The sequence below is a fragment of the Cottoperca gobio genome, chromosome 5 (assembly GCF_900634415.1).
Source record: "Cottoperca gobio chromosome 5, fCotGob3.1, whole genome shotgun sequence".
Taxonomy (NCBI): Eukaryota; Metazoa; Chordata; class Actinopteri; order Perciformes; family Bovichtidae; genus Cottoperca; species Cottoperca gobio.
The window spans coordinates 26,546,669-26,561,685 of NC_041359.1; the positions used below are offsets into that span (position 1 = coordinate 26,546,669).

Here is a 15,017-nt window from a genome sequence, read left to right on the forward strand (position 1 = left end):
GGATGATTCTACAAGGAAAATAAAGAATTGAGGACTTCCTCCCGTTACGATGCAGGACAACACTACTACACGACATCATAGTGCAGATTAACAACGCTGCGTTCAGAGAGAATGTAGGTTTGATGAACGGCTTCACTGCGCTAGTAAAACAACGATAAGGATTTGTAGTTTTGCTTTTCTATAAAATAACAATTTGAAGAAAACACATTGTGGTTCATTTGTATCGTCTTCTACATGTTGAAGACTTACTGTCAGATCCAGACACGACATCTCAGTGTAAAAGCACATTCTCCCTCATCCCACCACATATCTGGTTGCCCATGGCAACATTGCCCATTATAAGATAATAAGGGCAAGTGTCGAGAAAGAGAAAGATCTCACGTAATTATAGGGAGGTTGTGATCACTGGAGAAATGTCTGCTATCAAGTCCGAAGCATTACGGGGGACGGTCTCCGCGACTTCTCACGACAAAGTGAGGTGGACGTCAGCTGCTCAATTCCATAAAGTCCACTGAATTCAAATGGATTGTTCAACCTCCACATGATATACCTAAACATATAAGACAGCAGGTCATCTGATCTATATTGGACATTACAATTCGAATTAAACGTGTGTGTAGCGCACAGATCTCCCCGTCGATCTTCTTTTCCAATGTTACACTTAAGGCTGATGAAAATCGGAAAATCCAGCTGACGATCAACCCAAAGCAATAACACGATTCTGTTCCCCATCACCCCAAAACAACTCTATGGAGTTAACACTGAACTCCAGTGAGTCTAATTCCATTGTGAGAAGTCAGAGCAACATCTTTACATGACATCACTTATCCAGAGCGACGTACAGTGAACTCAGGGACAGTCTCCCTGGAGCAGCTGGTGAAGTGCCTTGCTCAGGGGTACAATGGCAGCCCTGGTATTGAACTCACGACCATCCGGTGTTCTGTTTGGAAGCCGCACCACTAGGCGATCACTACCCTGCTCCATCTACTTACAGCTTGCCAGACATTTCCATTTGAGAGACATAACACGCTGCTAAGGTATGAAGCTCCTACCGTTCCAACTCTCTTTTTTAGGGGCCTGATATGTGCCAAGAAAATAACCCCCCCGCCACCTGCCAGTACCAGCAAGACAGCAAGACGGATCCATAAATTGCACATACTTAAGAGCCACCTGTTAGCCGACAGTGACAATGCAATAACAAACGAGGCCGCGGTGTCCTCCATATTGTGTTTGCACCGGTTGACGATCAATCTTATTTTGCTGTGACGATTTGCTTGGTCTCAACTTTTACCCCCGTGTAATGGACGCAGTCGCGTTACATCACTTCTCCTCTGCGCCGGTCAGAACCTTGTCACAGTTTGCCTGATTGGCTGAGCTGCTCCTGAGCTGGACAATCACAATGTTAAATGGAGCTGAACCCGTCGCCAGATGGGGTCCTCCGCTGTTACATCATGAACTGTTGAACCCAATCAGCATGTGGGCCGGTAGAGTGTGAACAAATGGGGTCACACTGTAATGTGTCAGGTGATACACATTGTGGATCACTCCGGGGGGAATTGAGTTTTAATACACCTGTGGGTGATTATCAGAGCAAAGAGTCGAGGGAAATGTGTGAACGGGTCTCTTGCATGATCGCTCGAGGCTCTCGTGTAACTATAATGTGCTTGACAGATACAGACAAGCTGAAGTTCGCACTTCTATACCCCTCTGCTGATTACAGAGGGCTTTCACAGAGTGTCCTTCCAGGGTTACTTTCTGAGAGCTGGATGAAACACCGCAGACCCCACATGGGTATGAAAACAAGTCGGTTAAATAAATATGCACATTCAGTCGTATCTACTCAGAATAAGGAAGAACTACGACTCTTGGATTTACATTAATAGTAGAACTCACTTGCAGGATAAATGCACAAGTGTCCAGTAGAAGATATTTTACATGTTCAGTGTGTCGTTAAATGAGGTTTAATGTAATTCACTGGTATGTGCTATGCAGTATATGTATAACACACTTGTTTCATGAATAATGCTCGACTGTTTTCAGAAACTAGATGCTCTTTAAAAATGTATTTAATATAAGTTTAGCTTTTTATCCAGTGCAGCTGATATAATGAAGTGACGTGCAAACACTACTTCCTGTCGTCATTCTCTACGGAACATTTCCACTTGTAATAGTCGGGTATTACAGAACAAAGCTATTCTAAATTTAAAAACTCTTACAGGTGTTAGAAACATATTTCTGCGTTTGAGTTGAGGTTAACTTCCCAAAACAGACGAACAACTGTTAGTTAGGTGTGATAATAATAATCACTGCTCAGTTGATGGATGTAACATTAGTTTATGAGTACATATTCCGCTTTAAGATATTGCAGTTACTCCTGAACAGTAATATCCCTCTCTTCTAAACACTAAACATTCAGGATATATCCTGTATTTCACTAAGGGATATGCAGAGTGATCAGAAAGCACTTAATACGTCACCATTATAATGTGTATTTGATGCGTCACAGGGAGAGCTGTGTTTTCTTTTGGAAAGCGTCGGATGTAAGTAAGTAAGAGTAAGTGACGGAAGTATTTTCTTAATACGCCTTCAAGACAGCGACGCTGTCCGTGAGAGGGTTACAAAGACGGGGAATGTGCTCAGGTTTTTTCTTTTTTAAAGGAACATCTCGTGAAAACAGCCATTGAGGACTGCGGCAGCCGAGCATGCCGAGCGTGCCGAGCGTGCCGAGCGTGCCAAGGTTAGGTGTTGAAGCCGTCAGTAGATTCCACTGCCAACTTTGTGTTGTTATTGCAGAGGGGGTGAAGATGAGAGAAGCGAGGGATTAAACCGAACTCCCACGCAGCAGTATCACTCTATTAATCGGCTCGCTTTGTCTATCAAGGTTATAACAAGAGGTTGCTCGGTGCACGTGTGTGAGAGAACAGGTGCATGTGTGTGTCCCGGGGTCCTGAGCTTTAGGGTTTCTCCTCTTCCTCTTCGTGTCACGTCAGGGTTTTATTTTTTTTCTATCTTGCTCATCGTTTATCCCTTTTTGTTTCCTTCAAAACATTTCAGTTTTTTGTAATTCCTTCATGTTTCTCTCCTCATTTGTTGTTTTTCCTGTGCTCACCTTCCAAGTCATCTACCACTTGTAGGCTCTACTTTCAGTGCCCCTTGTTTTACATGTATTTAGTTCTTCTTTCTTTGATTTAATCCGTCTCTTTGTCTCTGTGTTTTGTGTTTCATTCATCTTCCCACAGAGGGTGGCCGCTTTGTTAATAGTGTTGTTGGTTCCGTTTGTTTCTGTATTGGAGCAGAATCTTTTAGAGTTAGTTAGTACAAGTGTAACTTGGACAAGAGCGAATCTGGAAGTATTAACTGGCCTAGAAACAATGAGACAAGTTGGAAGGTAGACGTAGTTTTGTGACTGCAGAACGTTTGTGAATGAAACATTAACTATGTTCTAACTTTTGCTTAACTTCAAATGTTGCATGCACTTACAATTTAAAAGATGTCAGTTTTCTTCTCTTTGCCGGCACTTTTGTCGATAAGCGTTAATTTCAAAGGTCTTCTGTAGTCGTCACTCTTTTCCTTGATTGCTCCGCCATAGTAACTATTTACTCGCAATGCTATCAGAGAGCTGTAAGAACAGAACGCCGCTTCGAACACAATCAGTTGATCTGATGCGTTGTGATACACCAAGTCAGTAATCCTGCAAATGTAGGTCCTTTCATCAGCTATACGCTCCATCTCCATTGTGGCGCCTCATTGGACGATCTACAGTGACTTAACAAACCTTCTAAATGAATAACAGTCTGCAGTACTAGACCCGCCCTCTCATTACAGCGTACCTGTAAACATATACATTCATGAAAATGACCTACGGTATGTTCTTCTGTCAGGCTGACCCCCCAGCATGCCTGCAGAACAGGTTCACCTCTTTTTAGAAGGGATGACGTGCAGTCAAGGGCTCAGGCCGCTGCGTTAAGCTCTCAGTCTTAAAGCTCTTAAAGACATTTACCATGGCAAGTATAGGAAAATAAAATCCATACCGTAGAAGAACACTTACAAATGGGTTAGGGTTAGAAATGTAACTCCTCGTACACATGTGTGCAGGGATCTTTAGTTTGCACCAGTGTCTACGTAATACAATATAAAATAGTCAATGTTTCACTTGAAATGAGGAATACTAAGCAGGAAACAGAATACATCCCCTCTCTGCATTTAGAGGTGACACTCTCCCCGTCTGTCCCCTGCCTTCCTTCTTCTTCTATGGCTTCACCTTCTCATTCAGTGTATTGACAGTCTGTGGCCTCCACATCAACACATGCAGTGATAGCAGGGCTCATACCTGCTTGAATATGTATCGTCCTTCTGTAATATCCTCACTGCACACCAACCTTACATTCACCTTCCCCAAGTGTTGTTTTATATCCACTGTGTTTGTTCACTTGTTTGCCAGCGTATGTAACTCTCAATGTGCACGTGTGGAGTTTACACCTTGATGTCTTTGTTTAACTGAGGCGTAAAAAAAACAACCTTTAAAGTCACAGTTGCATTTTTGAACAAAACTCTTCCTTGAAATAAACCTTTGTGGTTGTTTGTGTTCTTCGCATGTTGCTGATGTCTTCATCCCCACGCATGATGTTTATCAGTCGTGTTCGACTCTTTGCATTTAGATGAATCTTCACCTTGGGATCAAGTGTGTCCAGTTTGTCTTTGTTGCTAACATGTGCACGTTTTGTCGATGGCTACCAAGAGTAAACCATCTTCTGTGTCTTGTGCGTGAGTGTTTGTGAGTGTGTGTCTGTGTTTGTGCATGCATGAGTGTTTACGTGTTAGTCCACGTGTGCATGCAGCTGTGTGGTCCTTTCTATGTAACTGTATGTGGCTATTTTAATATGGTTTCCTATACCAATGTGACTATTTGCATACCTGTGTGTGTCGGGGTGTGTGTGTGTGTGTGTATAGGTGCATCCACCCAGGACTCAGATGCAATGGAGCCAGAGAAGCAGGTGGACAGCACAGTGAAAATGGCGGGAGTCATCGCAGGGATCCTCATGTTCATCATCATCCTCCTCGGCGTCGTCCTCACATTCAAACGCAGGTAGGTAACAACACGACTTCAGGACATGTAGCGGCAGCTTAAAGGTGTTATGGGTAGCACTTTATCAATAGTAATAATGAATCAACTACACATTGTATCTTAACTGTAATTCCCTTAACACAAAGACTAGAGTTGGTAGCTTCTATCAGACTTTTATTTCTTATGTTCTGGAGAAGAGGAAACTCCACGACGCTGGTGACAGCAGATGGTTGAACAATCGGTTAAAATACACCATTAATTACGGCACCATTGACATGACATAGAGGCTACCAATGATCTTTGTGTCATTTTGTAAATATATGTACCTGTTGATGATTAAAATACTACATTTAACAGCTGCAAACCACACGACAGATGTATGGATAGACTGCGTAGTGTACATTTAAAGTGTCCTCATAGTTAATATGCAGGTAGAAATGAATATGTATGAGCAGATAGACGTACAGAAGGAAATATGCTTTTACATTTATGGGGAGTTATGATCTTGAGGTGAAATCAGTTTAATGTGGACGATTCAATCAGGATTCAAAATGTTTTGCGTATAATGTCGGTCAACACAAATCCTTCTTAGAGATGAACATTTATCAGATTACAGGTTGCACACTGTTACTGCAGAACGATGTATTGAATCTGGTGATGTCTTTAATATGTTCTAACCCTTAAAGGTAGATAACAGTGAGTTTAGATATCGAGCACCCAGATGTTTGGTATGACTTGTTTTTTCCAGACACACACAGCTTTCTGGGTGTGTGTCAACATGCACACTGGCTCGCCACCATCACCTGCCTTCCTTTACTTTCTCTAACTCTCTACATCAGCTCCATCCATCCTGCCATCCCTCTTCGCCCCACCTTCATAACGCTTATACATTTTGTTTTGCTAGAACGTTGGTTTGATTTTCTTTCTCATTTCTTGTGTGTCTACTTCTTACTTCACACTCAACATGTATAAAACATTTTGCTGAGAAATAATAATAAAGTAAAGGACATTTATTTAGTGTGACGAGTGCAAATAAAAAACATCCACATGCAAATGCATTGCAACAATCACACGGTGGCATATTTTGTGATGTTAGTAATTGAAGCACACGTGCTCTACAAAAGTAAGACTGGAGCCGCGGGGAGGTGAAATGAAAGGCGTGAGGATTACTTGATCTGATTGCCCAAGGCGGTAAACCCTGAGACTTTTCTTTTTACAACAGAACATCAAAATAAATAATGGTGCGGACTGGAAACAGCTGGGCTACACAAAACACCCATGGTGCTTTGATCCTCTAAAATATGCAGTGTCGTTATTTGTGGAGGAATTCATGCCGAATCGAAACTGTAAATGTGAAAAGTACTCGAAACAGCTTGAATTTACTTGAAGGAAAAGATAAGATGGTGCCATGGTGTCCAGTTTCTGCTTTAAGGACTCGGGATACATGTTCCTCTTTCTTTAAAAACGGCACTTATTTGTTGTCGTATTTGTTGCCATGGTCAGCATGTAGTACACGTTAAACTGTCCTTTGGTTTACTTCATCTATTGGATATAGAATGTATGGTATGAATGGTAGGGGGAAATCTCTTTTATATTCGCATTAATGTGCACTTCCTTGCGACACCAAAGTTCCCATCGCATATCTGTGACAACATATTACAAGGAAACTTGGGGGTTAGGGTTAGGGTTAGGGTTAGGGTCTATTCTAGCACCTTTCTGTAATGCTACATAGGGAAACACATACTGTACGCTAAAGTGAAACCACATACCACACATGTGACACCACTGCTATGATATCTTAGCATTGAGCACATATTAGCAGTACAATTAAAAGCCAAGCGTAGTGTTCAATCACCACATACACACAAAGCACTGGGGCCCAGTCACGCACAATAACATAACACCTCATGCACAGACAGTAATACAGTGAGGGAAACTTACTGCTAGTCAGAATACAACATTACATCCATCTTAAGTCAGCAACAGAGGATGGTGAATCCAAAAGGGCGCTAGGTCAGCTGGCAATGCTAATCAGAGGCTAACAGAGAATATCCCAAACACAAAGAGGATAACAAGCCTCTCGGAGCCAGAGGAGGAAACGCCAGGAGTAACAAGAAAGGTAGATGTAGGGTCTGCAGAAGAGGGTTCAGGTAAATCACATCGTGAAGAAGAGGAACAGAAAGCAGGAAGTAATAAAATATGCAAGATTTGAAAAATGTGAAACATGAAAAGATACACCACAACAGTGGACGTAGAATGATGCAGAAGTAGAGGAAGAAAAGGAAGCAGTTGAGATGCTGCTCAGACATGGTCAATGTATAGAAGAGAGACGACGAAGAAGAAGAAGAAGAAGAAGAAGAAGGGAAGGAAGACGTGCAGATAGAGGGACTAAAAATGACTAGAAAATAGGAGAAATATCGACAAAGAGAATAAAATAAAACTAAGAGACGGTGAAAAGTCTTGGAGTTGGAAGGAAGAGACAAATAGATTCGGACGGTGGGAGGTTCATCGTATCACAGACCGTTTTCTGAGGTTATCTATATTTCATTCCACACACTTAAGCCAGTCGTCCGGGTCATAGAAAAAAAGTGTTTCTTAAATTGAAAGTGTTTCACATGCCTTTCAGAGCACATGAATTATTCTGAGACAAAACTTTGTCGGGAAGAGAGCGCGCACAACTGTCCAATTAATCTTTTAGAACGCAGTTACACATGTTCCAAATGGACTTTACTTTTCAAGAGAAGCCAGGGGATGTTGCTAATAATGTGACGTTAAAGTGAATAACACTGGACATGGCTGAAGTCTTAATGGGAATTAGATGTTTCTACAGCCAGGTGGCCCCCAGGGGCGCCAACAAACAGCGCCAGAAGATACACTTTTATAGATGAATAGATGAATAATTAATGTTACCGCAGCTTCCTAAACACGGGCTGTTTATGTGTGTGTGTGTGTGTGTGTGTGTGTGTGTGTGTGTGTGTGTGTGATGCCAGAGCAGCAGACCTCGACTGAGTAATTGAGAAAAGGTGACGTCTCTGGAAGTGCAAATTGATGGAATAATATGTTATTTAAACTTTGTTCACCTAGATTTCCTTTCATGCAAGCTCTTTAAAATTCGGACCCTGCAGACATATTTTGTGATTCTATTTTATTCGAAGCTTTCATACTGCTTTCACGTCAGGTCAGCGTTAAAGAAAGGATCAACCTTGATCAGCCTTCTTGGTTCAATAGCTTAAATATTAACAAATGAAATAAACATGTTAAAGAAAAAGCTCATGACTAAAGATATGAAGGCAAATAAATAAATAAAAAATGGATATATAAAGTATATGTCTGTATGAGGCACGGATCTAATGCAACACCTCTACTGCGTGACCTTTGCCCTTTCTTAAAGATGCATTTGTGCAGAAAAGTCTGCATTATTAATTCCAAACGTCCTCCTCAGTAGGCCTTCTGTGTATTGAACAGACCTTGACAAGCAAGGTGGGGTCAGTGAGGCAGCGTTGGAGACTATCCATATGTGTTAACGTGTATTTACAGTATGCATGTGTCTCCATAGCTGGCTTGAACTTATACTGACGTAAAAGAATGCATGTTGCAATAGTAACATATTGGATTTAAGTTAGCTGCTAGCAGGCAGAACAGGTTCTCCTGGATGTACCGACACTGAGACGCTGCCCCGTCCGACATGTTGAATCATGATGACACGTAGAGACTGTAGATGGAGACTGAGGTGTTATCTGAAAAGCAACAGTCCCGCCAAAGGCTACTGATGCTGCTAGACAAAAGGATTAGTCTGCACCAAAGCTGGGTCCTGTCTACACACACACACACAGACACACACACACACACACACACACACACACACACACAGCCATACAGCTAAAGTTGTGCTCTCACAAGTACGGCTGCCGTACAAACAGTCAAACTACATAAAGAGTCAAAGATTTGACACACATTGGAATAAATGTGCATGCAAACACACACAAGACAATATACACATGAATACACATGCACACACACGGAGGCAAATCTGAAGCACATGTGATATTTTGGTAGCAGCGTTCTTTTCCCCGCGTGTGTGGTTGGATATAAAGTGTGTGTGTGTGTGTGTGTGTGTGTGTGTGTGTGTGTGTGCTGATGGCCTGATACTCCTCCTCAGGCATTTGAAGCCATTATTGACATGGATTGTTACACACGTGATCACATGCAGAGATTGAGAGAGGGGGAGAACTCCAGATGGGTCTGTGGAAAAGAGATGGTTGCAAACACACACACACACACACACACACACACACACACACACACACTGCTCCCGGCCGAGCACAGTCCAAACATATTCCTCTCACATCTCCGTCCTCGATAGCAACACTTCCTTTAAAGTTCCTAATGTTACACACCTTCAGTTTTTTAACAGAGCCTCGATATTACCCCACTAGTCCTTGTGTGACTGTCTGAGTGTGTGTTGCCAACAGTGTGTGTTATACTCTAACAGATCTTGTCTAAATGAGTCTGTTTACACATTGCACTGTAAGGAAATGTGTGGTTTCACTTCGTGCTTAAATGATCTAATATAAAGTAGCTAAATTGTTGTACACAGATTTTCTTTGTAATCCATCGTCGCTGTCTTTCTGCCAAATCGTGCATCCATTGATTTCTGATCCATTCCAGCAAACCAAGCGCTCTCCTGCTCCGCTAGCTCTTATTAACAGCGACAATACCCATAATAAGCAAACATCCCATGGTTACATCACCCATAAACATCCTTTTCTTGAATCATACCTTAATGCATCAGTACATAAATACTTTATTCCTATTGTTCTGAAAGAATAATGAAAATCTAACGGTCTCCAACCGAATTGGCAGAAAAAACTAATGTGTCACTTGGTAAAAATGAAAACAGTTTAAAAATGGATTTGATTGGAGAGCTCCTCACAACGGGGATACTCTCAACTCTCCACTAACTTTTTGTCAGAACGACTTCACTGCTTTTGTCTCTGGAGTCTGTTTGAGTGTCTGTAACAACATCTCATCATCATCAGTGATGACAGGATGCCTTCACATTCAAAGATATACTGAAGGGGTGAATTGATTGTCTCTGCTCAACATGGCTCCACTCCCACCCTCTCGTCACATTCGCTGCTCACTGATGTAACTCAATGTTTCCTGCGTCTCCCGACTCTTGTTTTCTTTGTGTTCACGGGGCCTTGTTTTTGTGTGTGAGAAATTGTTCATGAAACTCTGTTACAGTGTCCATGTTTGATCCTTACATCTTGATATATCACGTATCAGCTGAAGTCTCACACACTGGCTGCAAGACAGAGTCTGCCTTCCAACCGTATGGGTTCAGGTCTGATCTCTTTCAACAGATCTAATTAAATCTTTACCACTTTCTAGTTCCCTGTTCTCCAGACATGGTCTTTACACCAATCTGTGTGCATGTGCGAAGCTCAACATTCACGTTAAAGGATTAACAACAAGGGATCTTAAACAAAGAGAGCACACACATGTTTTAGCATCCAGTTCAGGCGGCCATGACACTGCTTCTGTGCCAGATGATAATAAAAGAAAGTCTACCATATCTGCAGAAAACAACGGAGATGCCTGCAAAGAGAGCCGCAGCCTCTTAGAGTCGGGTCTGCACCACCAGCGTCACCCAGAAAATACCATGAGAAATATGAGAAACAAAGAAAATGACAGATGTCTCATCACAGCCTCCATGACTCGAGTCTCACGGCTTTTAATGTCTCTCTCTCTATCTTCCTGTTTCCTGTCTTTGGCTCCGCCCCTTCCTGTACCTGCCTTGCCCTTGCTCCGATAGAGAGATTCACACGTGGAGAACTCTGAGCGTGGGGTATTGTATGTTTACTTCTAGACATCATCACATCCACTCCGTCCCTCACTGTGACGCTCACCTTCGCCTTTTCTGGTTTTCACTAGTTTCCCAAATGCATCTTATGACTTATGACACCTGGATGTGGTATATCCCGCATTAATGTGATTGAAGAGTTTAATTCTAGACGAATACTTCCTGCCTTATCTTCTATCAGTGATAATGTGCAAGTGGTAATTGCTATTAGCATCTCCAAATAGTAGAAAATGGCCACATCGTGCACATCCTCTTTCTTTAACAAGTGGTTTCCTCCTGTTTGAGCACTGAGTTAACACGTCGGCTTAATGCCGCTCTCACTGCCGTTTAACAGCCAAGTGGTTCTAATGCAGGTCTTCCTATCCCTCTGAGAATCTAACATGAGCCATTGTACAAGTCATCATGTGTGCACGTGTCTCGCATCATCAGTGTATTCTTCTTTGTTTTCTTTGATGGCTGAGAAGTGCGGTAATATATGAGCAAACATATTCAGGTGGAAACGACTTTTAGAATGGCTTTGTGATGTTTGAGGTTGTTATTAGCAGTGAGTTGTGTTAGATGATGTAAGATGCTTTTGGTATATTTGATCATTTGTTGCACGTCATCTGTCCTCCCTGCTTTATGTCTTTGTGATAAGTGCATGTGTAAAACTAACATCATTGCATCATTTGCATCTCATTGCCTCTGCATGGTGAGAGATGTTTGGATATGTGTCTGATACTTCCCCGGTCATTTGCTGTTGATGCGTTATCCATAATTGTGTTAATTGCAAAAACATATCAAGACCTGCAGTCAATCTGTCTTCTGGAAAGACAGAGAGTCGGTGCATTGTTCTGCGTTGTAAAGCGGCAGCATGTTGGCATTATTGATTACATCTCACTACAAACGATCGCGCAGGAATTACTGCAACCTTGAAGGTCGTAGAATATAATGTTTGGCGTCAACAAGAGGTGGGAGATATGTGGTAATATCTCAGCGAAGGAAATGTGACGCTTCACAAATATCTCCGCCCACACTGTTCTGGGCTCAAAGACAAGCCGCTCTGTGACCGTCATGGCAGCGAGTCATTTATATGTAATACAACCCCCCAGCCTGCATTTAGAGCTGCAAACATCTTCTACAGTTATTCTTGGGAAATCCTAACTTATACATGATTTGTACCAAACAAGCAGCTAAAATGTTGTATTTAGAAATGATTTTGAACATTGGAAGGGAATGTGGCGACGTGATAGTGATGTGTCCTCGCAGGAGGACGGAGAAATTGCTTAGATGTGAATTTCAGACACTTTCAAGTGATTGTCAGTGATAACAATCGGGCAGTTTTGTCACACACACTGTCCTAAAACGAAAGGAATATATTTCCCAACACATCTGGCGGTTGTTTGATATTGCACTCGCACAATGTGTGGAGGTCATTGTGATCCAATTCCCAGTTTCCCAAAAGTCTTTTAATAAGCAAAGTTGTCTCTGAAAAAAGTGTCTGAAAGCTCGTAACCTCAACGAGCTCTTACTTTCTGCTTTAACCCTAAATCTCGCTTTAATCAAAGGTAATGCCAAACCTTGATCCCAAGTTGTTTGGTCATTAAACGATCACATTGTGACAGACGGTGCAGTTTATGACCCGCACTATTTCCCAAAATGTATTAATATCAACTATAAAACTAACTGTAAAGGTGTAAAGATGTATCATCTGAAAAGATGAGCTGGAGAGGATTGTAGTTTTCGTGACCATCGTTCGTCCTTGAGGAGAAAGAAGTTTGAAAATGCAGAAATAAATGATGAACCTCCGCACTGGAACCGAAAAAGGACACATCCTCTTTCCAGACAATATACTACACCCTCGGGCTCAGTCTATGACAAGAGAATTGAGGGGATTAGTAACTGATGTCAGCCCAGGGAATGGACTCAGGCTGGATCCACTGCACACGGCGGGCTCTTACAAGGCCAAGTGGTCTGAATTGTGTGTGTGTGTGTGTGTGTGTGTGTGTGTGTGTGTGTGTGTGTGTGGCTGTGTGTGGGTGTGGCTGTGTGTGTGTGTGCATATGTGTGTGTGTGTGTGTGTGTGTTTTTGTGCTTGAATTGGACTTTCAGTCTTTAAATTTGGAATATACTACATAGACACATGCACACGTTAGAGAGTCCTGAGTGCTTCCATGCTGACAAATGCTAAACTTGTACTTGTTCACAAATAATTTGGCAGTGTGTCGCACACACACACACACACACACACACACACACACACACACACACACACACACACACAGGCCTGGACTTCGACCTCCATCCTGCAGTTATGACACATGGTTGAATAATGGACTCTGCTGCTTGCTGAGATAAATGCCTGATGGTCCACTTACAGCGCTGTTATAATAGGTGATGGACACACACACACACACACACACACACACACACACACACACACACACACACACACACACACAGATCTACAAACTGTCATGTACTCTATGAGCACATATGACAAACTGGTACATGAAAAACAAACCCTTGAAAGAACAGTGTGGGTCTTTATTTGCATGCTTCTTATTCCTGTTGGTTATGATACAACTTTTAGTCTCCAATTGAATTGCTCAGAGCTGGGGACGAACTGCTAGTGCAGATGTACAATAGAGAATATTTAGAGCAAGCTGTCACACAGCTTGTAAACAAATCCACGGTTCAGCTAAAGCCAAATCATTTGGAGGTAAAAGTGAAGGTGCAAACACATTCATCATTTTACTGCTTTGTAAAAGAGCTTTCACAACTGTGATCATGTGGGAGGAGCGCTTTAAAACCTCAATAACTTCAACATTTCCCTGACAAAATGTTTAGATACTGTTAACTATTATATATATATATATATATATATATATATATATATATATATATATATATATATATATATATATATATATATATATATATATATATGGTTGTTCACCCCTGTAAATATGATGCACTTATAAGTGTGATTATTCTTTAAAATGTGGATACACAAAGCACATCTTTACACATGGAAAGATTAAGATGCAAAGGATCAGCATGCTCTGTGTGCACCTCCACTTGAGTTTTAGTTGTCAGAAGTATGAAACTTTATCCAGCTTGATAACATATCTTTAAATCAGTCAGTGCACCTGCACTGCAGAGTTATTAACCTGCCTCTGGAGATTTAATGAGACCTTCTTAGAGAAGCAATCTTCCCACTCCAGATACCTCATTTGTTTTGACATTTATTTATAGAGTCATAATTAATTTTCTCGTGCATTAATTTGATTGTGTCCATATGCACATGACATGTGGCCATCCATATTGTAACACAGCGCTAATTAACTAGATTATTAATACGGATGAATACGTGTCACTCACACCGCAATCTATGAAGTCACTTTCCAACCAAAACTTAGTGCGTGTGCGTGTGTGTGTGTGTGTGTGTGTGTGTGTGTGTGTGTGTGTGTGTGTGTGTGTGTGTGTTCGACCCATCATGTTTATTAAATTGGCTGTGATGAGATCCAGCCACATTGACAGCATGCACATGTGACATGCTTCAGTAAAGGGCCTTATGGTCATGCTTGTGTACATATGTATGCCAGCCTGCAGATGTGTGTGTGTGTGTGTGTGTCACTGTGTAAATGACAGATTGTAGCTCTGCATGCATGTGTGAGAGAGAAAGTATTTTTCAGCCTTTACAGAAAGCGAAAGCGTTCCTTCATGACACACTATTCATATATATATACAGGTATGATGAACTGTAGATATCGTATTATTGTTGGAATATGTGTGCGTGTGTGATGTGGTGTTCGCCAATACAACCAGCAGAGGCCCACGTTGCTGTGTGTGCTGTGTGTGTGTGCGCGTTTGGGTGTGTATTTCTTCTCCTGATAATATTCATATAAGCCTGTGATAAACTATAGCCTTCATATCAGTGTGAAAATGGTTGTGTGTCTGCAGCAGAAAACCATTCGTATAAAGGACCAGATATCAGAGTACAAAAGTGTGTGTTTGAAAGTATATATAATATATATATATATATACTTATAAATGTATATATAGATATATTTAATATATATATATATATATATATATATACTT

General features: G+C 41.5%; 1 protein-coding gene across 11 annotated transcripts in view; it reads left to right on the forward strand.

Moving 5' to 3' along the window:
* Positions 1 to 15,017, forward strand: part of ptprt (protein tyrosine phosphatase receptor type T) — a 275,177-nt gene that overhangs the window by 173,009 nt on the left and 87,151 nt on the right. For 6 of the 11 annotated variants that reach the window (XM_029431024.1, XM_029431029.1, XM_029431031.1 and 3 more), the window contains one exon: positions 4,951 to 5,086. In XM_029431024.1, the coding sequence (XP_029286884.1) occupies positions 4,951 to 5,086 (136 nt within the window). Of the gene's footprint in view, positions 1 to 4,950; positions 5,087 to 10,883; positions 10,917 to 15,017 lie in introns of all 11 variants that reach the window. The other 5 variants (XM_029431023.1, XM_029431025.1, XM_029431026.1 and 2 more) reach the window with 1 other exon arrangement.